Below are 24009 nucleotides of genomic sequence, written 5' to 3' on the forward strand. Positions count from 1 at the left end.
TCCATTAGAATATTCCAGGAAAGCTTGTTCTAGTTTTTATTATTTCACTTGAAAAGGTTGGACTTTTAAAATTACCAAATAATCAGCATATTGGATGATAAGCATGCAAGTTCAGTTAGCAGTCTTTTTAAAATAATAGAAAATGAAGTAGGAAAAGTTGAACTCGTCTTTGAAGTTTCTAGTAATCAGGACATCTAGAAGAGCTTGATAATCTTCTCAACTTCCTCAATGAAGATGGAGTGTTGTCTAGGTAAAGACCTTAGGTCTACGAACACAGACTGTTATAAACTGCTGTTATCCATATTTGGATATCATTGGGAAGGGTGCATAATGCAGCCATATTTAAACCTAATCAATCCATGCTGGTTACATGATAGAGTACTACACTGCTGTGTCTATAGTCAAAAAAGCTGAAAGCAGACATTTACCTAGAGTACACAACAGAGGTAGTCTAGCTACTCGCTGAAACCAGTTTAGGAACTTTCGGTATAAGCTTTCAATGTTCCTATGGTATCAGCATGGTGTTTTTAGCAAGGCATAATCTGTAAAGGTGTCTGAAAAATTTTAGAAAAAAGTGCCTTTTACAGAGTAATGAATCAAGAGTGTACTCCATGCTGCTCTTTACACTGGGTAATTAATCAAAGGTGCAGGCTATCAACAAAAATCTGGTCTAGTACCTTTTCAATATATTCTCTCAAATCAGGTCTAATACCTTTTACCTTTTCAATATGTTCTCTCAATCATATTGAGATAAGACAGTGAATAGAAACCGGATTCAAGTATATAATGGACTGGGTACAGGACACTGTAGGAATTGGTGGAAGCTATGAAATTTCTTTCAGGAAGTCTGTTGCAGAGGATTTTCTTTAAGTGTTACTACAGGTTTTTAAAAAGTGAGTGCATTGTAATTTACTGGTGGAAGACATAAAAGCAGAAATAATGTCAGTGTTTTTATAGGGTAAGATCCCTCTAACCTAATTCACCACGTTCTAAAACTGTTTTAGTTTATCTAGAAGGGCAGTATGACCTAAGGTGTACTACTTTCTACCTTCCATTTTTTTTTCCAAAGCTCCCAGGCAGAATAAATACCTGATCACTTTCCACTGAAGGAGATTTTTTTCTACTAATTCTAAACAGCCTCTTTAAATCTGTACAGAGACTTAATTATTCTGTAATTCAATGCTTTTGTTTGGCATTTATGAGAACTGCAACTTTGGTAAAAGTGTTTTGCAAAATTAACAGAAAATTAAATTAGCATGTGGTATCACATTATAAAATATAGGAGTCCAAGTGATTTGAGTTGGCTACCTATCAAACTCCAACACACTATCTTGTTTTGCTCACAGACAAAGTTCTCAGATTAACTGAAGCTAGCTCAGGTGTGAGGTTACATGTATTCGGTGAAATGTATTATTTTGAACACGAATCAACTGAAAGTTCATCATCAGCAATAAGTCTATTAGAGCAAGACCAGAACACAGCAAGGCTAAAAAGGCCCTCCTCTTACATTGAGATTGCACAGCGGTGGGTATGTTTACAGTCACAGGACTGTGGTGGATGCGGGAGGGGGGGGGTCTCTCCCCCAAAAGAGAAAGCACTGGATAGTTTTAGTTTTATCAACAGTTTGACAGATGAACTTTAGTTCCAAAGACTGTGTGTGAAACTGATATGACCTCTACTTCATAGGCTTGCACTCCGGGGGATCATTAAGAAGGATAGCCCACATTTGCAGCTGTTTCCAAGCACTGTTCAGTTAAGTGATTTGCTCAAGGTCACACAGCAGGCAAAACAGGACTGAGGGAACCAAACCCTGTACCACAGGAACTACAACTCACAGCCTTAACCTTCTGCACTAACTAGCAGAATTTAGCTCGGATGTATCTACCAATTAGCAGTAACACTCTCCCATTAGCCCTTGTTCCAAATCTTAAGCTGTAGAAATTTTGTTTTCCCAGAATTAAAAATGTCTGTGATGTCTGAATGCCAGAAATAAAAATTAGTTTATTTAGGCTGTTAACTTAACTAAAGCACTGATCCTTGGGGACTACTCTGGGATTCTTCCTGTGACTACATACTCAAAAAAGAACAATGTAAACAACTTCTAACCTTGAAAATAAATAAAACAGTACAATACATACTCATTGCAGTATATACCAAACACTTAAAAGTACAAAAAGTTTAAAGATAAAAAGTATATTTTCATATGAGATCTAACAACAGTTTAGTACAGTTGGAATGAAATGGTGAACACATACTAAATTCGTATTTTAGCTTGCTTACAGAAAGGAAAGAGTAGATAAACAATAAAATAGAAAGACATCCTCACAAAAAGTTAACTAAAGAAGTGGAGTTGCAGTCAAGCAGGTCCTTTCTTAACAGGGCCATCTGTAAATTGTGTTTTATTCATTTTACTTTTGTTTATTAAGCAAGTGGACTGGTCCAGGGACCCTTTTCATCCATGATCTGAGCCATATGGCATTAACAACAATATAGAAGTAGACACAATGTAACAGAATTTAAGACCCATTCAGTAAACCTCTAGCAGTCTAATGCAATTACAGCAATGACATGCATGCACACAGAATAAAATACTCACTCACACATTTCCATTTTAAAACACTGTGTAAGCAGAGACAACAGCAATTTTCATTTAGAGATAAAATTGAAGAAGAAAAAAAAAATCACAATTTAGTCATGGGGTTAGAGTTGCTTTGTCTATAAAGAACAAAATAGTAAGTCATCTACTTTTAATGAACTAAAATCTAAGAGTAATAGCATCAGAAAGAAAATATGACCAGAAACATGTTGCTAAATTCTAATAACTGCAGGTTTATAGCCAAGTACTACACTAGATGCCCTTGTGAGCCATTTTAAACCTAGCCAGTTTCCCTTCCTGCGACAGAACTTATCCCATTTGGCTATAGATAGGTCTTCACTATCCAGTGGTTGATAACTATATATTACCCCACAAACAGAATAACTGTGATCATTACAAAAAATAAATGAAATTACATATATAATTTAATACTGTAATAATAACAATAAAACATAGGTCAGAGGAGCAGCAGTGATTCTTTTGAGGATTTTTTTTATATTCCTGGAAGGAGCTGACAGTTACACAACTGCACTGTGGTGGTGTTTTTTTTTTTTTTTTTTTTACAAAGCCACAACTGCATTATATTCTTCCTTTACAAAGCCACAACTGTATTATATTCTTACTTTACATGAACAAGTTACCTTTGCCTGAAAGCTGTACATTCTCAAAGATCTCAGGTTGTACAGAACAGTGTTCCCTCCAGCTGGAACAATGACTTTACTAAAGGAAGGATGAGCAATTAAAACAACATTTCTAGTAGCAAAAATAAGAAAAATGTTGTGCTCCTGATAGGTAATTCAGAAGCAAGTAAAGGGAAGTATCTACTAAAAATAACATTTAAATGCATTACTGAGTAATGTAAGTGATGCAAACTGATGCAGCAGTGGTCAATGAAAGCATAAAAAGGGACATACTTTACTTATAATGGTTTACAGGGCTTTGGTTACAGAAGGATCTATTGGTAGGTACTGCTCTACGCTGGGGGAGGACCATTCAGATTCCTATTGGATTTCTATTTTTGAAAGTTAAAAGATGGGTGAATGTCTACCTGAATTTGAATTGTTTAAGAGTTTTACGTATAAAGTGAGCAGTCCAGATGACATCCCAGGCTGTGTACTACATGAACTACAAAATTAACTTTCACCCCACCTAAGTGTCATGTTTAATCATAGCCTCACCTCAGGTTTCGTGCCCACTGAGTGGCGCACAGCTACAGTTATCCCGCTCCACAAGGGAGGATCCGCCTTGGATCCCAGGAACTACTGTCCCATCAGTCTGACAAGCCTGATCTGCAAGGGCATGGAACGTATTATCGTGGAACTTATAAACAGGAACAGTGGCAACCTTCAAAACACTGGACCCCACCCAGTTTGGGTATGTAAAGGGCCGATCTTGTCTCCTGAATCTGATTGATTTCTTCGAATCGGTCTCCAGAGCTGTGGACGAGGGTAAGGCGGTCCACACAGTCTATCTGGACCTCGCCAAGGCCTTCAACACCATCTCCCACTCTGGAATCATAGATAAACATACTAAGCTGGGCATAAATCCCTACATCACTCGATGGGTTGCCAACTGGCTTACTGACAGAACCCAGACTGTAAAAGTAGTCTACTCCAAATCTAGGTCCAGACAAGTGGAGTACCTCAAGGTTCAGTCCTGGGACCACTTTTGTTTGGCATCTACTTCTCTGAAGTACAGGCCATCACTAAGGGACTCTGGCTAACAAAGTTTGCAGATGACTGCAAACTCGGAGCCATTACTGAATCCCCAAATGATGTGGATATTCTACAAAAGAGCCTTACAGAAACAGATGCCTGGTGCCAGAGCCATGGGCTCAAGCTTAATGCCAAGAAATGTATAGTTATCCCTTTTGGAAAAAAACATGTACCCATAGGTTGCAGGACACTAAACATCGAAAGTGTGATGAGAGACTTAGGGACACACGTGGACAGTGGTCGCACTTTCGATAACCACATCGCCACAACAGTCAGAAAATCCTTCTATGTGGCACACCTCATCACTAAGGGCTTTTCATCCAAAAAAAAGGAGGTCATTGTCCCACTGTACTCATCCCTCATTAGACCCATTATAGAGTATAATGCCCCATTTGGTATGTACCTCACAAGACGTCTGCAACAGCTGGAAAGGCCACAGAAACACCTTACTAAAAGAATCACAAGACGTCTGCAACAGCTGGAAAGGCCACAGAAACACCTCACTAAAAGAATCACAGGCCTAAAACAGATGCCATATGCTGACAGTCTAAAAAAAAAAAAAAACTCCAGCTACACTCTGTGGCATATCGTCTACTCAGAGGCGATCTCTGCTTAACATACAAGGCCATGTCAAACCCCGAGCTGTTGGACATGCTCCACTTAATGAAATCCCAATCCCTCAGAGCCACACGCTCCAGGGATCTAAACCTTATCATCACAATGAACTAAACATGCTGGAGGGATAGGTTCCTGACCCAGAGACTCCCCATACTCTGGAATAGACTGTCCATACACGTCAAGCAGAGCGCCTCATTGGCCTTCTTCAAAAGGAACCTTGATGATTGGATTGGAGATAGGAAATTCACCCCGGGGATCATGTCAGTCACCCTGCTAGACAAGGGCCCAGAGAAGTAAATATTGTGGGAAGAAATTTCCAGGGAATTGTTATAGATAGGCTTGCATAGGCCTTAGGACCAATAGCCTAGTACCAACCTATGAACCTATAGTGACTAAAGGGTGGCTGAATCACTTCTAACCCTGAGGCAATTCTGCTATTACCCACAAGGTCTATGACTTTTAGACAGCAATTCCTTTACACCTCGGGTCAAGAGCACATACAAAAAATGCCATTAGACAAGTTTGCCTCCTAGTTAAATAATAAACAAATCAGATGTTGTAACAAGAAAATTGTGCATTCTGCAGACCACAGATGTTGAGAATTCTGCTGCTTTATTTTATTACATGTGCTTTCTAGCCTCTTCCCACTACACTTTGGAAGGTCTGAGAGAACTGCATACACATACACATGTTCGGGAAAAGGCATTACTGGTACATTGAGGTATGAGGAGGATTAAAGTCAATTATTCATTAAATACCACACAGACCATCAAGCATTCTAGGACTATAATATTCTGTACATTATTACATTAATGGCATTTTATGTTCACAATGATACCCACATAGCACATGGACTCCACATGTTCAACATTTCCAGGATCTTTAACACTTAACCATTACTGACGGAATAATAAAATACTTCACGTTTTATTTGCAATCAATAACAGAGCCATACTTCAAAAACTATGACCATTTAAACTTTATGCTACAAGTGTCACTAGTATAGACTTAAAATGTTTTCACGTGGCAACTATTCTTTGTAGCAGCTAGCAAACAAACAGAATGCAACCTAGAATACTTTAGTCATAGAAACCATGTGTTTTATTATGTCACGATACCTCCAGTTCCTTACTCTACTTACTACATGGCTAATTGCACATAACAATTTGGGGCTTCTCTCCACTGCAAATGGGCCTGAACTATATGGATTCCTCGTCAATAAACAATTACATGTTTTTCTGATTTAACCAGCAAAGCACTGAAACCTGACATTTTTAATACACAACTTCTATAAAACAATGTTTGTAAAGGTAAACATCAAACAGTGTTTTCCTTTATATCACCAGATTCTTGCCTTGTAAAAGTTTGTATAAGTTTACTTAGAAACCACTCCCAAAACGCAAAAGTTAGACAGCTGCTCAGCACTCAGCAGCGATAAAAAAAAAGAAATACTCATGGTCAGGAAAAATGTAAAAATATAGACTTGGTATGGTTGTAACCAGTGACAACACATTCAGAACCACAGGGTTTACACATTATGAAGGGGAAAAAAAACAGAATATAACAAAACACTTGCACCTTGGCTGCAATACCCTGGCACGGTTGCACTCAGTGACGAGAAATTCAGCACTACAGTGTTTACACTGTATAAACCAAACGTAACAAATATTATTCCTGAGATGCTTATTTTATCTGCTGCAGTGTTACAGTTATCTTACTATTAAAATACAGAAAGCAGCAACCAGTAAAAATGATCGGCACTGTTAACTACGCTTTACACAAACTTCAGCACATACAAGCAATAAAATGGAAAAATAAAACACTGTGCAGTCAGCAGGTTAACATCAGGCCCAATTTTGGTCTGAAAAGACATTCTGCAGACATACAAAACAGTAAGTCAAGCCATAAAGCATGTTTTAATAATAATAACAAATGTAAACAATGTTAACTAAATGTAATCTTAAGTCTACCTCCCATCAATGTACACTATACTCCATATAAAAACATTGCCTTTTCTTTACAAGTAGAGCGTTACAAAACCCAGAACATCCATAAGACACACATCCCAACACAAATTCACCAAAGTAAAACTGACAAAGAAGAATAAAGCTCAATTCTAAAAAAAAACACTACTAATAGAAAGACAGACCAGGTCATAATCTTCTTCATCGTCGCACATGAAATCATCCTCCATGTCAGACATCTTGGCCAGGAGTTTGGAGGTAATTTTCCCAGCATGCACTTTGATCACGAATTAGTATACATACTTCACCGGGCGGGACAGTGTGATACCAGAAGCGCTTTCAGTTGGACGGAATGTCATTTTTGAAGTACTTCGTTATACTGTGTCACCTCCGTTTGTTTGCAAGTGGATTTACACTGTAAATAGAAGAAACCTCAGTTTTATACGTCTTTTCTACTTTTGTTAAATGCGCTGTTTCTTTTTATGGTGATGACGTAACTATTTTCTGTATATATATTACTTCGTTCTAACGTGTAGTTTTTGTGCTAAACAGGTGCTTTTATTTCCTGGTGCGCTTAGTTGTTCCATTGAGTAGAAAACTATTCGTTAGCTTTTAGCTTGCACATTATCTATTATTTAGTTCTTGATGAATCGGGAACACTTGTTTATAATAGTAAATTATAATAATTTGTAAAATAGTACCATTAGTTTCAGATATCGCTAGACTGTCAACTTGAAATGATGTACATTTTCTTAAGTAAAATAAAATAAGTCTTCAACTGGAATTATTGTCATATTATGCATTAACTTTTTTCCTTTGAAAGTTACCAGTTGTAAGAGGGACGGATCTAAATTTGAGTCGAATCTGGATCGGTTGAGAGGTACTGTAAGGGTTCGAAAAATCCGCTCAAAGAAAATGTACAGACTTGTTATTTTTACTGTGTATAACTAATAAACTTGATAGCGGTAAGTGTTGTTTATGTGTTTGTTGGTTTTGGGTGCAGAATTAATTACTGGTGCAATCTTTACTGAATATTGACCTTATACTTTGTGATTCGTATTCCTTTTAGCAGTATTTTCCCCCTTAAAGGAATATTAATCCCTTAATGTACCGCTATTGATGACGTCATGTACTTTAAATAATATTCGTATTTAATGATGTGGGTTAAGTTCGCTCCCATTGTAACAAAAGAGTCAAACCTGAATGTGATTCAGGTTCCGTTAATATTGAGGTATATACCTTGAAGGCTGAATTGACAATGAGAGAATTGGTGTGTTTATCCTTTAGTAAGATGTTCGTTTAGCTCGCAAAAGTTAACCTTGGATCCCGGGAACTACCGTCCCATCAGTCTGACGAGCCTGATCTGCAACGGCATGGAGCGCATTATCATGGAACTTGTAAACAAAGACACTGGCAACCTTGAAACACTGGACCCCACCAAGTTTGGGTTCGTAAAGGGCCGATCTTGTCTCCTGAACCTGATTGACTTTTTCGAATCGGTCTCCAGAGCTGTGGACGGGGGTAAGGCAGTTAGGATTGCCACCTTTCCAAATGCCCAAAATGGGACATTTGTGCTACAAACTTTGCAGGGCAAAACATACCCACGGCCAGTACAAAGGACAGAACTTCGGTTTTTGCCTAAATAAAAGTTTATTCTTGTAGCATTTTAGTTCCTTATTCTGTTTCTTATAACAGTTAGGTGTTTCAGATACAGAATAACTGTTTTATGCAACTATTACATAAAATATAGAAAATAATTTTGTCCTAAAATCTTAGGACATTTGCCATTTTTTCACTTTATTTGCAGGACACAACTGCCCAAAGAGGGACTGTCCCTTGCAAAGTGGGACAGGTGGAAACCCTAAAGGCAGTCCACACAGCCTCTGTGGACCTCGCCAAGGCTTTCGACACCATCCCCCACTCTGGAATCATAAGTTTACTAAGCAAATCCCTACTTCACTCGATGGGTTGCCAACTGGCTTACTGACAGAACTCCGACTGTAAAAGTAGCCGACTCCACTCCAAATCCAGCTCCAGACAAGTGGAGTACCTCAGTGGTTAGTCCTGGGACCGCTTTTGTTTAGCATCTACTTCTCTTAAGTACAGGCCAACACTAAGGGACTTAGACTAACAAAGTTCGCAGATGATTGCAAACTGGGAGCCATTAATGAATCCCCAAATGATGTGGATATTCTACAAAAGGCCTTTACAGAAACAGATGCTTGGTGCCAAAGCTGGGCTCAAGCTTAACGCCAAGAAATGTATAGTTATCCCGTTTGGGAAAAAACATGTACCCATGAATTGCCACGTAGGTGGCAGTACACTAAACACCGAAAGTGTGAGAGACTTAGGGACACAGGTGGACAGTGGTCTCACCTTCAATAACCGCATCGCCACAACAGTCAGGAAATCCTTCTCTGTGGCACACCTCATCACTAAGGGCTTTTCATCCAGAAAAAAGGAGGTCATTGTCCCACTCTACTCCTCCCTCATTGTACCCATTATAGAGTACAACGCCCTGTTTGGTATGTACCTCACAAGACGTCTGCAACAGCTGGAAAGGCCGCAGAAATATCTTACTGAAAGAATCACAGGCCTAAAGCAGATGCAGTATACTGACTGTCTAAAAAAAACTCTAGCTATACTCTGTGGCATATCGTCTACTCAGGCGATCTCTACTTAACATACAAGGCCATGTCAAACCCTGAGCTGTTAGACATGCTCCACTTAAAGAAATCCCAATTCCTCAGCGCCACATGATCCAGGGATCTTAACCTTGTCATCACAATGAACAAAACATGCTGGAGGGATAGGTTCCTGACCCAGAGAGTCTCCATACTTTCGAATAGACTGCCAATACATGTCAAGCAGAGCGCCTCCTTGGCCCTCTTCAAAAGGAACCTTGACGATTGGATGGGAGATAGGAAATTCACCCCGGGGATCATGTCAGTTGCCCTTGCTAGACATGGGGTCCAGGGAGGTAAATACTGTGGGAAGAAATATCCAGGGAATTTTTTTAACTAGGCTTGTATAGGCCCTAGGGCCAATAGCCTAGTACCAACCTATGAACCCAAGTCATATTAAGGGTACATGGGGAATGCGTGGAAGCCCCTTACAGGGATGTGGTCATATGCCATCTACCAGCAGTGGGGGGATTAGCACTTTAACAGTGTTAAAGATAATGCCTGACTGTACGATGGCTCCTGAGGCCAGCTGTTAACTATGGGGGACGAATGGGCCAGTCGTTTAGTTTATGAAAGAACTGATAGTCAGCAGGAAATGGAATACATTTACACTGACTTAACAGTGGTTCACAAATGTTATATCACTATCTGTATGAGTGATGTGATTATTACAGTGTATAATGCACAATATCAGAAATATCCTATTTTTTTTTTTGTTTGTTTTTAATTAATTGACCATATATAGAGGTGGTTTATTAAACTTTGGCTGTAGTTGGTAGTCACTGCTGAAGTGACACCCTGACCCCATGTGCCAATATGGGGAAAAAGGGATTGCGGGTGGATGGGTATGGAGTAGTAATTTGCTAATTTGATGCAGTCAGTTGTGCCTTTTCTACTCCAGTAAGCAGTATCTAGATTATGAGGCACAGCTAGCTCATCATAAAGACTGGTAGATGTTAATACAGAATATAACGTTTCCAAGAGCCCTTATTTGTCACTAAGATACGAGAATGCAGCTCTACCTTTGGTAGTTCAGCAGTTTTCTGCTTCTGTGGTAGCTTTGCATGTCTGTGCTTTGAGCATAGTGTTATATATGTGACTCAAAATGTTCTTCTACAGTAGCCTTTATCTCGACTTTGTAACCAGAGACTGATTTCCCATCTCATTCGTAGCTTCTACTCTTTACTTTATCATTAAAACACAGTGATTATTTCCTGGCTTGTCATAGTACTGTTTTATCTTTCATGTATTAGTTCAACTGCAGTTATGTTTTCCAGTACAATGAGGAAAATGTCTTGGATATTCTTGACTTAAAAGATAAACCTACAAGTAGTTGTGTTTGTGGTACTTGTATAGACACTAATGGTGTGTTTCTGAGTGAAGGAAGTGATGAGTAATAATTTGCTGATTCACAGTATTCCATTTTCTATAGGATCTTTTAAACAGTTTAGGTCACTTTTTCAACATGCTTGTTGGTTTGTGGATACCTGGGACTTAAAGAATCATGTTCAAATTCCCACTACGGCTATTTGTGTGGTATTCCATAACCTATAAAGAAAGATTTCTGTAGAGGGATCACTGAACTGGTAGTATCACATAACTACTACTTCAGAAAAGTTTCAAATAGCACATATATAAGAGAAAAGAGAGAATTATTTTTCTGTAGTGGACAGTCTGCTACTTTTAACTAAGCACTGAAAAAATATGTAGTGCATGTTCCTCTTTCTGGTTTTGAGTCTTAAACCAGTCAGAAGAAATCTAAAGTCTGCAGCATGTTTATCTGTAAACTTGTATTGTGGCAGAGCACATAATCACTCGTGCTGCCTTTGAATTTATTTAAAAAATGTGTGACTTGTGTATCTGATGCCATAGTTTCATGCAGCTAAGTAGGAAGGATTAGTGATTCACCTTTTAAAAAACATTCTTGAATGTGTGACAAGATAATACAGTATAGAAAATCATGTTGGAGAGAAAGTAATGATTTTTTTCCACCATTAGGCCTTCAGGGGTTTCACCTGAAAAAGAGGTCAGTAGTCTAGTAGGGTTAACCTGGTCAACAAAATAAGTATAGTAGATTGTCATAATAACATCTCTAAGCAACTGAAGCTACAAGTCATCTCTGGTACAAGCTCACTACCATTTTAACCCCCCCCCCCTTCTCTCACTGTTCGACGTTTAGTATTTTCCCTTTCACATTACCTTTCTTCTCCTTTATATTTTAATAAATATCAAAGGTATATAGCCACCAAATTTACAAAAGCATTTTTTTTTAATTTAAACCCCCCCCCCTTATTTTTTTTATTCTATATAATTCCCTGTTTAATTGAGTCTTGATGCCGGGATAAAACAAAAAAAATCACTAACAGTTATTTTTCCAGCAAACATATAGACACTCTCTTCAAATATCCCAACTTTCCCAGTATGTCCAAACCAAAGGGTAAAAATGTCACATGCACAAATCAGTCCGTAAAGAAACACACAGCCAAGCTATCATTTTCACTACATAATTCTTTTAAGTCTGCTGTAGTGGAGGCTCATGGGATATAAGCAATGACTGTAAGAGTATACCAGTGTTTAGTGACATGACTTTTTATTTTCACTGTAAGTCTCCAAGTACATTCATGCCAAGGAGAAAAGTTTCCCACCAATTAACTTTATTTCATCCAACATTACTATCCATTGTTCTGATACATTCCATGACCGCGGTGGTGGTGCTGCAGTAGCGTTGTCACCTCACAGTAAGACGCTGTCCGGTTTGATTCTCAGCTAGAGTGTCTTCTGCGTGGAAACATGCGTGAATGGGCATACCTTCGTTGAAGGTTGTGCGTCAGGGCTGGTAACTCGGCACGTAAAAATCAACTACCAATCAGCGGACCGGAGTTCCGCTGTGGTGACCCCTAACTGGGAAAAGCCACAACAAGTTCTGATACGTTCCATCTTTCAGAAAACCTGATTCCTAATATGTTTTTCTCATTTGTAGTAAAATGTATTCCATTCATAATCTTTATTTCACTACACACTTTTCATTTTGACCTATTTAACCTCAGTCCAGCTTTACATCACCCTTTTTCCAACCTTGTCACAGTTTCCCTTAGCCATGCTGTATTTATTTGTTACAACAACCAAGTCAACTGCATATGAAAGAAACAAGGGTACTATTATATCTTTTCCATTTCCCATTCTGTTTCTCTCATTTCACTACTACATTTGTATTACTGCACTTATTACTAACATAAATAAATGCATATTAGACAGCCATGTTTCACACCTTCAATCTTTATTTTCTTTCCTAAGCAATAATTATAACCTATACCAAAGACATCTCATAGAACTACTTTAAACCTTTATTTATCTCACAACCCTGTAATCCTGTAATGTTCCACACGGCCTTGTAATTTATTAGGTTAAATGCCTTTGCTACAGCATACTCTACTTTTTATCCTTCTTTAAAATGGCATCTCCTCCTTTTATTATTAAAAATTCTCTCACCTGTTTTCCCTTTATCCATGTAGTCCTTCCCAATCAATTTTTCCGAAAGTCCTCTTTCTTGCATTATTATGCACTATCACCCCATTAGCCTGACTAGTCTGATATGCAAAGCTATGGAACGCATCATCATGGACCTAATAAACAAGGATATAGGGAATCTCTAAACTCTGGATCCCACACAGTTTGGTTTTGTGAAGGGTAGCTCATGCCTGCGCAACTTCTTTGAGTCAGTCACCAGAGCTGTGCATGAAGGCAAGGTGGTTCATACAACCTGCCTTGATCTGGTCAAGGCCTTTGATGCCATTCCCCACTCAGGAATTATAGAGAAACTCATTAAGCTAGTTATCAACCCCTATATCAAAAGGTGGGTTGCAAACTGGCTCACAAGTAGAACCCACAGTGTGAAAGTAGCTGACTCCAAGTCAGACTGCCAACCAGTCACGAGTGGAGTCTCACAGGGTTTGGTCCTGGGTCCTCTCCTGTTTGGTATCTACTTCTCTAAAGTCCAGGCCAACACAAAGGGACTCTGGCTGACAAAGTTCACAGATGATTGCAAGTTGGGAGGTATTACCTCCCCAAGTGATGTTGACATCCTACAGGAAGGCGTCACTGAGACCAACTGGTGTCAGAACCATAGCTTAAAGCTCACTGCAAAAAAAATGTCATCCCCTGTGGGAAAAAACTGGTTCCCATGAATTACCACATCAATGATAGTCCACTGAACACTGAAGGCGTTAGAAGAGCTCTGGGAACACAGGTTGACAGCAACCTCTCTTTTGACTACCACATTGCCACTGTGGTCAGAAAGTCCTTTGTGTCACATCTCATTACTAAGGGGTTTGCATCCAGGAAGAAATAGGTCATTGTCTCCCTTCTACTCTTCCTTCATTAGGCCAATCATTGAGTAAAATGCCCCATTTGGCATGTACCTCACTAAACACCTGCAACAACTGGAGAGGCCGCCAAAGTACCTCACAAAGAGGATCCTAGGCCTTAAATATTTGTCCTATATGGACAGACTAAAAAAACTCCCAACTATTCTGTCTCGTATCATCTACTTGGATGCGATCTCTGCTTGACTTACAAAGCCATGTCTGACCCAGCTGTGTTAGAAATGCTACATCTGAAGAACTCCAAATCCCTCCGCACCACATGCTCCAGTGACCTCAACCTCATTACCACAATCAACAGAACATGCTGGAGGGACCGTTGCATAAACATGCTATGGAATAGACTTCCCATACAGGTCAAGCAGAGCACTTCACTGGCCCTCTTCAAGAGAAGTCTTGATGAGTGGATGGGAAATAGAAAATTCCATCCAGTGGCTACACTCTACAGAGGCACTGGGAACTAAGGTCGGGTGGCATAATGCCAGGGTAATCCTATGGGCTAGGCTTGTAAAGGCTCCAGGGCCGTTAGCCTAGTACACACCTATGAACCTATTAAGAGTTTATAGTTTGTGTTCGCCAGTTATTGGCCTCCAATTTTTAAAATATTTTTATAGCTTTCTTCCTTATCAGTTTAATCATCCAGGCAGATATTTGTTCACCTTCTGTCTCTTTATGTAATCATTCTTTCTTTTATAACCTCCCAATTCATTCAGTTCAGATTTCTTCTAATATATATTTTGCTGTATCCTAATTGTTCTTTACATTCCACCTCCCATTTCAGCTTCCTTCCTATGCATTGTTTCTTCAAGCTTTTCTACTATCTCCATAGTTTCTTCCGGTTTACATTTTACTATCACGACTACTCTTCTACCATTCCATCCATCTTCCTAGCCTTTCTTTTTACATCATTTTCTAAAAAAAAAAAAAAAAAAAAGTTAAACTTCTTTCCCTTTAAAATAATTTTCTTTATTTTTCTAATATTAATTTATTTTATTACAGTTTGATGACCAGGGAAGTCCACTGGGCCAAGAAGAGCCTATTTTCAGGGAGGCCCGGGGAGAAAAGCTCCATAGGTGATGCAGTATAGTGTATAAGTTAGAGAATTACATAGACGGTGTAACCAATCATTTCTTTTTCTTACTCCATTACTTCCTTCTTTAATTAATTTTTCAGATTTTCATCATGCTTCCCTTTTCCTGTCTGTAAAAAAAAAAGGGGGGGGGGCTTTTTAATGTTTTTCTGTAAATAGCACCCACCATTTGCACAATTTCCATAAAATGCAGTCATTGATATACTCCCCCAAAATCTACAAGCTTCCTCTTTCATTTCTTTTTGTTACTTGCATCCCCTGTTACCTGTTATATTCCTTTTACCTTGTTTTATGGCTTCTTCATCATCTCCTAACAGAACCCATATTGCTCAATGATCTGAAAGTCTGCTATTTCTAATCCAGTTGCAACTTCCTTCATGTCAACTGAATATATAACATAATGGGCAGGATTCACGAAGGCTTGCACGGAGTCTAAGAGTAGTGTAAGACTCCATGTAGCCTTCGCGATCCAGGAACAGCCCAAAGTCCGTGTAAGAGACTAGCTAAAACGTGTCTTACACGGAGTGGGCGTGGATAAGCTAATCACCTCACTTGCAGCCGAATAGCATGCAAATGAGGATGATTAGCGATCCAGGAAGCCCAGAACAGCCCGTGTAAGAGCCGTTTTAGCTGCAGAAATGTACTCAGTTGACAACTGATTACGTTTTTGCAAAAACCACAATGGAGCCATGTCATCTCCAAATAAAGGGTGCATATGTGTCAGGCAGCATGCCAATGGCCAAATATGTGGCCATTGGCAAGGTAACCTGATGCAAAAGTAATAAAAATATATATATTTTTTTTGTTTAAACCCAGCGCAGCCCCGCGCAAACGGGCTGCGCTGTATAAAACATAAAAACGAAGGTTATAAACCCCCAAATGTGGGTTTTATGCAATACATGGATTTGCAGTGCAGGGACCAGCAGACCAAAAACAACATGGCCACTGTGTAGTGGTTGCTAAGGGGGGAAGCTGAGTCTAAGAGATGTAACTAAACATTAGTAGGCAATCTGATGCAAATGAGTGTTAGGATACTGAATTCCACTGTCGCATAGCAAATGAGCACATTCTGAGTAGTGTAAGAGTTACAGAAGGGGGAGGAACAGAGTAGGAGATAGGTGACATCACAGGGGGGAATGGCAGAAAGAAATGCAGTTCATTGGAGGTCAGAGTTACATGACAGATGTCAGGCACATATCATGGAAAGAGGAGTGCCACAACATAAGCATGGGAAAGTCAAGAAATGGAAGGTGTACACTGTTGCCTACACCAAAGTTTCTTGCTGGGTGTGTGTGCCATGAAGCGCGAGTAGGACAGTGTGCGCACGTGTAAGGCAGACTGAGCATGTGGGAGCGTGTTGGGAGATGTTTAACACTGTTTGCGTGGGTGTGCGCGCGTTTTAACCCGAATAAGCAGATTCTGAACCGTGTAAGCACGTGTAGGCCACTGTGAGCATGTTTCCTGCTAGTATGCATGCTGCTCCCCCCTGAGGAAACAGAAAGGAAAAGAAGCAACGGAATTAGTAGGAAGCTAGCAGGAAATACTGCTGGAGCTAGCAGGTGAAAACAATTAGAAGCAGGCAATTACACAGGCAGAATAGTAGCTCAGCCCAACACTTAAAAATCTGCAAACAGCAGTGCAAGATGTTTCTCTCAAGAGACACTGCAAGACAGGAGTAAGCTATTAGAAGTGAAAACCGAAAAAGCTGAACTCAGAGCAGAAATGTTAGGGGCTGCCATAGCTGTCATAATGAGACATAGGTGACTTGCTGAGGGTGGTGACAATGCAGATGGTGCCAGACAACCCACAGTGAGGAGACGGAGAAGAGTGTACAGGCCCAGGGTCACCTACCATGGGTTACATGAGCTGGAGATAGTAGAGCACTATAGAGTGGACAGAGACCTCCTGCAGCAAATAGTGGAGCTGTGCAGGCCACGCCTCACACACAGAACCAACAGAGGGGAACCCATCCCAGTGGAAACCAAGGTATGTGTTGGCCTAAGAATACTAGCAACAGGTACCTTCCAGAGACCAACTGGTGATATGATGGGGATATCACAGGCATCAGCCTCCAGGGTACTGCACCAGTTCCTGGATGCCATGTCAGCACATGGCGGTGATCATGTATATTTCCCCAATGCCCGTGAGGTATTGGCCAGCAATATGCGTCTCTTCCAGCAAATAGCAGAATACCCTGAGGTAGTGGGTGCAATAGACTGCACGCACATACGCATCAAAGCACCAGCCGGTGAGCGGGGTGGGGCCTACATTAACCGCAAGGGCTTCCCCTCCATCAACTGCCAGGTCGTGTGTGATGCCCAGGGCATAATAATGAATGTGTGTGCTGGCTGCTCTGAGAGCTACCATGATTCCCACATCTGGCATTTGATGCAGCTGTACCAGACATTTGCCAATGGGGACATTCTGCACGGACACCTAGTGGGGAATGCAGGTTATGCACTGGAGCCGTGGCTGATGACACCCATCAGAAACGCACACACACCTGAACAGGAACGCCATAATGAGGCACACGCACAAACACATAATGTAATAGAGCATGTGTTTGGGCTGCTCTAGTCACGGTTCCGGTGTCTGGACACATCTGGTGGAGCCTTGCAGTACACACCAACTACATGTACCCAAATTGTCATGGTATGTGCAATGCTACATAATATGATCTTGCGAAAACAGCTGCAGCAGGACCAGCATAGGGCCGGGCCAAACAGCCCCCCACCATTGCCAAGGCCATCACAGGTAGAGCGTGACTCGGAGGAGGAACACCCTGAGCCTGCCCCAGTAGGCAGAAGGAGGCATGCCCAGTATGCCCTGGCCTTGGCAAAGAGGCAACGCATAGCACATACACTGGCTCAGTAGGAACCCTGGGAATGATACCCCCTCTGACTCACTCAGATAATAACAGGGATGCCTAAAATGACATGACCTGCTCACAAACATGTACAGGGAGTGTAATATGTGCATCCAACAGAGGCAGCCCTGCAGCACCACCTGAGGCATGAATGCCATGTGTTAAGTAATGTAACACCATGTACTATATGCACACCTGAGGACCCTGACTAACATCCTACCCTCACCAAGCATCATGCCACAATATGACAATGAGATGATCAAGTGCAATAATTGACTGAAGTATCGCAGTTAGTCAAAGGGGATCCAATGTGTGCCAGCCTGGGATGACATGCTGAGCATGACATGATGCTCCACCTGCTAGGACTGGCATGCACCTATCAGTGCAGGCCGTATGGATACTGGCAAAGGCTGTTGTTACCCACAGCGTGCCCTGAATAGGTAAGGCTCAAAACACAAACCTACCTCCATAGGTATCAGAAGGGATAAGAATAAGTTAAGGGATAAGTCGAAACAGCAAGATGCATGCAGTCTAAACTCACCCAGTATGGAGAATGTTGATATCTGTGCTGTAACAGAAAACTGGGTCAAGGCTCACAACAGCACCCTAACACTACCAGGTTACACCTCATACTGTGCTGTACAGCCTCAAAACATGGAACAAGCTGCAAAAGGAGGGTGACTAGCAATAATTGTCAAGGATAACCACACCCCCATGTTGGTACCACAACAAGAAGCAGCATGGACTAGCCATGGTCAAGTAACAGTGGCTAAAACTGCCCCCCAGTTTATAGCCTGCTACAGACTACTGTCCCAACACCAGGAACTGCACCTGGCCTATGCTGGAATACATGAATATATCAAGTCCTCCAAACCACATTATATTGGGTGACTGAAAATACCCAAACATAGATCCAACACTGTAGGACAAAAGTTCATAGAATCCATAAACCAAAATTCCCAAGAACAACGTACCACTCCCACAAGAGGGGTAAGCATACTGGATGTGATAATCAGCAACATGGGTACTGGATGGCAAGATGAGAAGTGTATTGCTCACTGGTAAAACCAGACCATAGAGTAATCACACTGGATATACAAATCCTGACCACAGTCCCTGGCCAGAAAACCACAGTGGAAAACATGTGTAAAGCAATATTTGCACTCCTCCAAACTGATGTGGAATCCATTAAAGGTCCTGTGCAGGTGCAAAATATGGGCCACACCTCAGAACCTGTAATATAGCCATTCCATGAACACTGCCAGGAATGCTTGGGTTATGCAATCCTAAATTAAAACAAGACACAATGCCATGCACGCAGGCATCTGGCATGGTGGACACCAGCCATAACCAAACCATGCAAGAGAATGAGGAAGCTACTACATGATAGAGCAAACATAAACAATGAAGTAATCACTGATCAGTAGTATGGCAATAAAATATGTCCACACATACAATCCACTAAGGCCAGCCACAACAAGTTGAATCTGTGAATCTTGAGGCAATGTTACACCTGCACCAAGTACACAGACAACCCCCAACTCCCCCCAAGAAATACAAATATATGTGAGAGATGCAACCATCTATCCAAACTGGAGGCTGAGCTCCCTCAACTCAGTACTCCCAAAACTAGTCAGGAGGAGAAGGTAACCACACACACCACAAACACAGTCCCACATAGACCTATCACAACTGCAAACCAAAAACATAAACACAGAAAAACATTCCCGGAGGCACAAATTACAAACACAGCACACCAACAGAGGCCTCTAAAGCAGACACCCAATCAAACAACTTCCAAACATAGCACATGCAACACATAGTACACAAAACTGGTGTGCCAAACAGTCACAGGCCAGAAGGAGAAACAACATGCCTGATACAGTTGTAATAGGTGACTCCATAGCGAGACACACTGCTGTCCCGCACACCAGACTGAACAATGGAAAGGGTACAGTAAGCTGCCTGTAGGCTGCCACAATACGCCACATAACACAAGTATGCAGGTCACCCCAAAGCAAGTAGAAATATGATGCAGTCATAGTCCATGCTGGTGTGAATGACCTGAGATGTACCTCCCTAGACTACATGAAAAGAGACATAGATGAGCTCTCTGATTATGTAGTCCAGGCCGGTATGACACTCACCGTTTGCAGCATCCTACCCTTACCAAGAATGATGCCACAGTGCAAACACGGAATGATCAGTTATAACAAGTGGCACACTTACTGGTGTCATTCCAAGGGGATCCAATGTCTGTCTGCTTGGGATGTCATGCTTGACAAGTCACGCAGCTGTTCCAGGGATGGCTTGCACCTGTTACCCCTGGGCGTCTGGATATTGGATAAGGCTTTTGCCACCTCCATAGAGCCTTTCGTAGGCAAGGCTGAAAAGACTAACCCACCACCCTAGAAAATATAAGTGGAAAGAAACATAAGGGTAATGCTGACCAATGTCAGATGTGTAAACCCCAATATGCATGCTCCAGAGGCCATCCCCAGTATGGAGAACATTGATGTCTGTGCAGTGACAGAAACCTGCTGCAAGCCTCCTGACAGCACACCAGCACTACCAGGTTATACCACATATCATGCGTCATGGCCCCAAAACCTGGAACAAAACATAAAAGGAGGGTGAGTATCCATATTCAGCACAGACACCTATACATCCAGGTAACTGACAATGCACAAGGCATTGGAGTCCACCCATGTGCAACTAACTGTAGACAAGACTGCTGTACAGTCTGTAGCATGCTACAGACCACACTCTCACACACAGGAACCCCACCCAGCCGTCCTGAAGACACTGGACAGTATGAATGTCCCACCAAATACCAAACAAGGTACCACAAATTACCACATAAGTGGTAAACCATTATGTATGGAAGGAGTAATCAGGGACCTAGAGACACAAGTGGACAGTAACCTGTTATGTGACACTCACATTGCTAATGTGGCTAGGAAGACTGTCTACATTGGACACAGTATCATGAAAGGATTCACATCTACGTCAACAGAGGTCATTGTGCCCCTATACTGTTCTCTTATCACACCCATAATCTAGTACAATGCCTCATATGGAATGTACCTTACCTGACACCTGCAGCAGTTAGAAAGACCTCAAAGGTACCTCACCAAGAGGATAAAGGGTCTCAAATATATGTCATATGCTGCCTGGCTGTAGACACCCCAGCTGAATGCAGTCACATACTGCCTACACAGAGGCATTGCATGCCTGTTGTACAAGGCCATGCCCAACACAGGAGTAATGGACATGCTCCACCCCAGAAAACTCAAAGCCATCGGAGCTGTGAGAAATGTCAACCTCAACACATAATGAAATAGGATGTGCTGGAGGGACAGATACATAATCCAGAGGCTCCCCACACCCTGGACCAGAATCCCACTCCATGTTAGGCAGAGCCCCTCACTGACACTCTTCAACAGGAATCTTGCCAAGTGGATGGATGATCATAGAGTTACACTGGGGGTCTTCACTGTGTCATGTCCAGACAGAGGCACAGCAAAGCAAATCATAAATGGCCATAATATTCACATAGCAAGGGGTGGCGAAAGCCACACACACTCTGGCTAGGCTAACAAATGCCCTAGGGTGGATAGCCTAGTATGAACCTATGAAGATACAAATTGTACAGGACACTAAGGATAATCCCAAGGCTTTCACAACTGATGGTAGGAACCGTGTTGGGAATTCACAGATATACTCTGAATCACACAGATATCACAAACAACATACCAAACACACACACATATTGCCAACATACATCCTGACAGATGCAGTGCAACCCCCCCCCCCGCCCAGAATGCAAAATATCTATCCCAGCAGACTGCTGGCCCCCTGACATTGCAGATGCTGAGGTAACAGCCAGCATCTACAAAGCAAAACACACAGCAGCAATGGTATGAGATGGTGTCCTGGGCTGAGTCCAACATGGACTCCAAGACGAATGGAATGCCAAATCACACTACTGCTCAATGTCAGCCTTACCACAGGATATGTACCCAAAGAGCAGTGTACAACAACAGTGGTCCTTCTCAACAAAGGTGTTGCCTGAATGGATACTGAAAACTACCACCCCAGAATCCTGAGAAGCTCGGTCTGCACAGCTATGAAAAGGATCAGCATGTACCGCAGACATAAAGATATTGGGGACCTACTGACATCGGACCCTACCCAGTGTGGCTTTCTTAAGTGCAGATCCTGCCCCTAAACATGTTTGACTCAATTGAAACAGTCATTAAGGTCATTGATGAGGGCAATGTGGTCCACACAGCGTAGCTGGACCTTGCAAAGGCTTCTATACAATACCCTATGTGTTCATTATAGATATGCTCACCAGCTTAAATATAAACCCCTATGTAAGTAGAGGGGTTGCAAACCAGACCAAGGACAGAACAGACATGGTCAGACATGCTGCAGCCATGTCAGACTACAAACCAGATATAACTGGCATCCCACAAGGCACAGTATACTAACCATGACATATGTCATGGCAAACTCCACTTACAATGTGTGTCGAAGGACAAACACACTCTCCGACTAGCATTAGAAATGGCCTAGGGCACATCGCTAGTGTTTGCAAATGTACACCTATGTTGTGGAATGCACTACCAATGTTGGACAAGCCTGGTTTAAGTAGTTCATATCTGAACATAATGCAACATGGTCAGATGTGCACAACTCGCCCCTAACCAGGCTGTTGTGCTCACTATGGAAATGTAAAGCAGTGATAGGACTAAAGCCCAGGATACTGTCCACCACAGTCAAAGTACTGAACCAGTACACTATACAGTACTACAGTGTTAGGTCAGTGTGAAAGGATGTTGACAACTGTATGCAAAGTATCCCATGCAAACCCTGCAAGCACAGTATAATCCTGTTGTGTTCACACACAAAGCAGTTGTACAGTAACTACATAACATGACACACAACCATAAACGGGAGATATTTGTTGAAGTTCACACTCATCCACAAATGTGGTGGGCTGCAGAGTTCAACATATGGAATGCTCACACTGGGCATGCTCACACACTTTGATAAATGAGACATATGTCAGACAACATGCCATGGGAAGGCTGAACTGGGCATGCTCACACACTTAGGCCAAATCTCAGTTTAGCAGTTGGCCACACATATCTGGTATTTTTACGTGTTATTCCAGGAACCAACCACATTACAGCAATCTGCCCAGTGCACACAGTTAAATGACTACAGAGACATACGTGATATAGTGGATCCCTCCCATATGCAAATATCTTCCACAGATACACAAGTTCATACAAACATGGAATGCTATTGCAATAAAGACGTGCAGTCTATCAGCAACAAATAATGTGTATTTGACAATTAAACATATGGGTGTAGAGGTCAACACTAGGCTGTTTGCCCTAGGGAATGACAGCTTAGCCAGAGTGTGCTTGGCGTCTGCCTCCCCACAGGATGCACATTCCCCTTTCTAAACACCAATGATGTCAGCACCCTATAAGTACAGCAGGAGAAGAGAAACCTCCCAGTAATGCGAATAGTGTGCTCCGCTAATGCGTCTGTCTCAAGTGTCATAACATAGGTAGGGGTTTGAATCCTGCAAATGCTCAGTGTGTGTGTGAGTGGGGTTGGTGTGTGTGCAAGTCTGTGGGAGGGAAATGGCCCTTTTGGCAACTGGGAAAACACACTACAGGATGCACATTCCCCTTTCTAAACACTGATGATGTCAGCACCCTATAAGTATAGCAGGAGAAGGGAAACCTTCCAGTAATGCGAATAGCGCGCTCCGCTAATATGTCCGTCTCAAGTGTCATAACATAGGTAGGGGTTTGAATCCTGCAAATGGCAAGTGTGTGTGTTTGGCTGAGGGGTTAGTGTGTGTGAGGGAAATATCCCTTTTGGCAACTAGGAGAACAGACTACAGGATGCACATTCCCCTTTCTAAACACTGATGATGTCAGCACCCTATAAGTACAGCAGGAGAAGGAAACCCTCCCAGTAATGCGAATAGCGTGCTCTGCTAATGCGTCTGTCTCGAGTGTCGTAATATAGTTTGGTAGGGGTTTGAATCCTGCAAATGGCGAGTGTGTGT

At 41.7% G+C, this 24009-nt stretch overlaps 1 protein-coding gene across 4 annotated transcripts in view; it reads right to left on the bottom strand.

Moving 5' to 3' along the window:
* COPS2 (COP9 signalosome subunit 2) overlaps positions 1–7183 on the bottom strand; it is a 1892836-nt gene extending 1885653 nt beyond the window's left edge. For 3 of the 4 annotated variants that reach the window (XM_044077587.1, XM_044077586.1, XM_044077585.1), the window contains exon 1: positions 7079–7183. In XM_044077587.1, the coding sequence (XP_043933522.1) occupies positions 7079–7132 (54 nt within the window). In that variant the 5' untranslated portion in view covers positions 7133–7183. The remainder of the gene's footprint in view (positions 1–7078) is intronic. The other variant, XM_044077588.1, reaches the window with a different exon arrangement.
* Between the last annotated feature and the right edge of the window lie 16826 nt (positions 7184–24009).

This window comes from Protopterus annectens, chromosome 7.part0 (assembly GCF_019279795.1).
Source record: "Protopterus annectens isolate FY-2018-M chromosome 7.part0, PAN1.0, whole genome shotgun sequence".
Taxonomy (NCBI): domain Eukaryota; kingdom Metazoa; phylum Chordata; order Ceratodontiformes; family Protopteridae; genus Protopterus; species Protopterus annectens.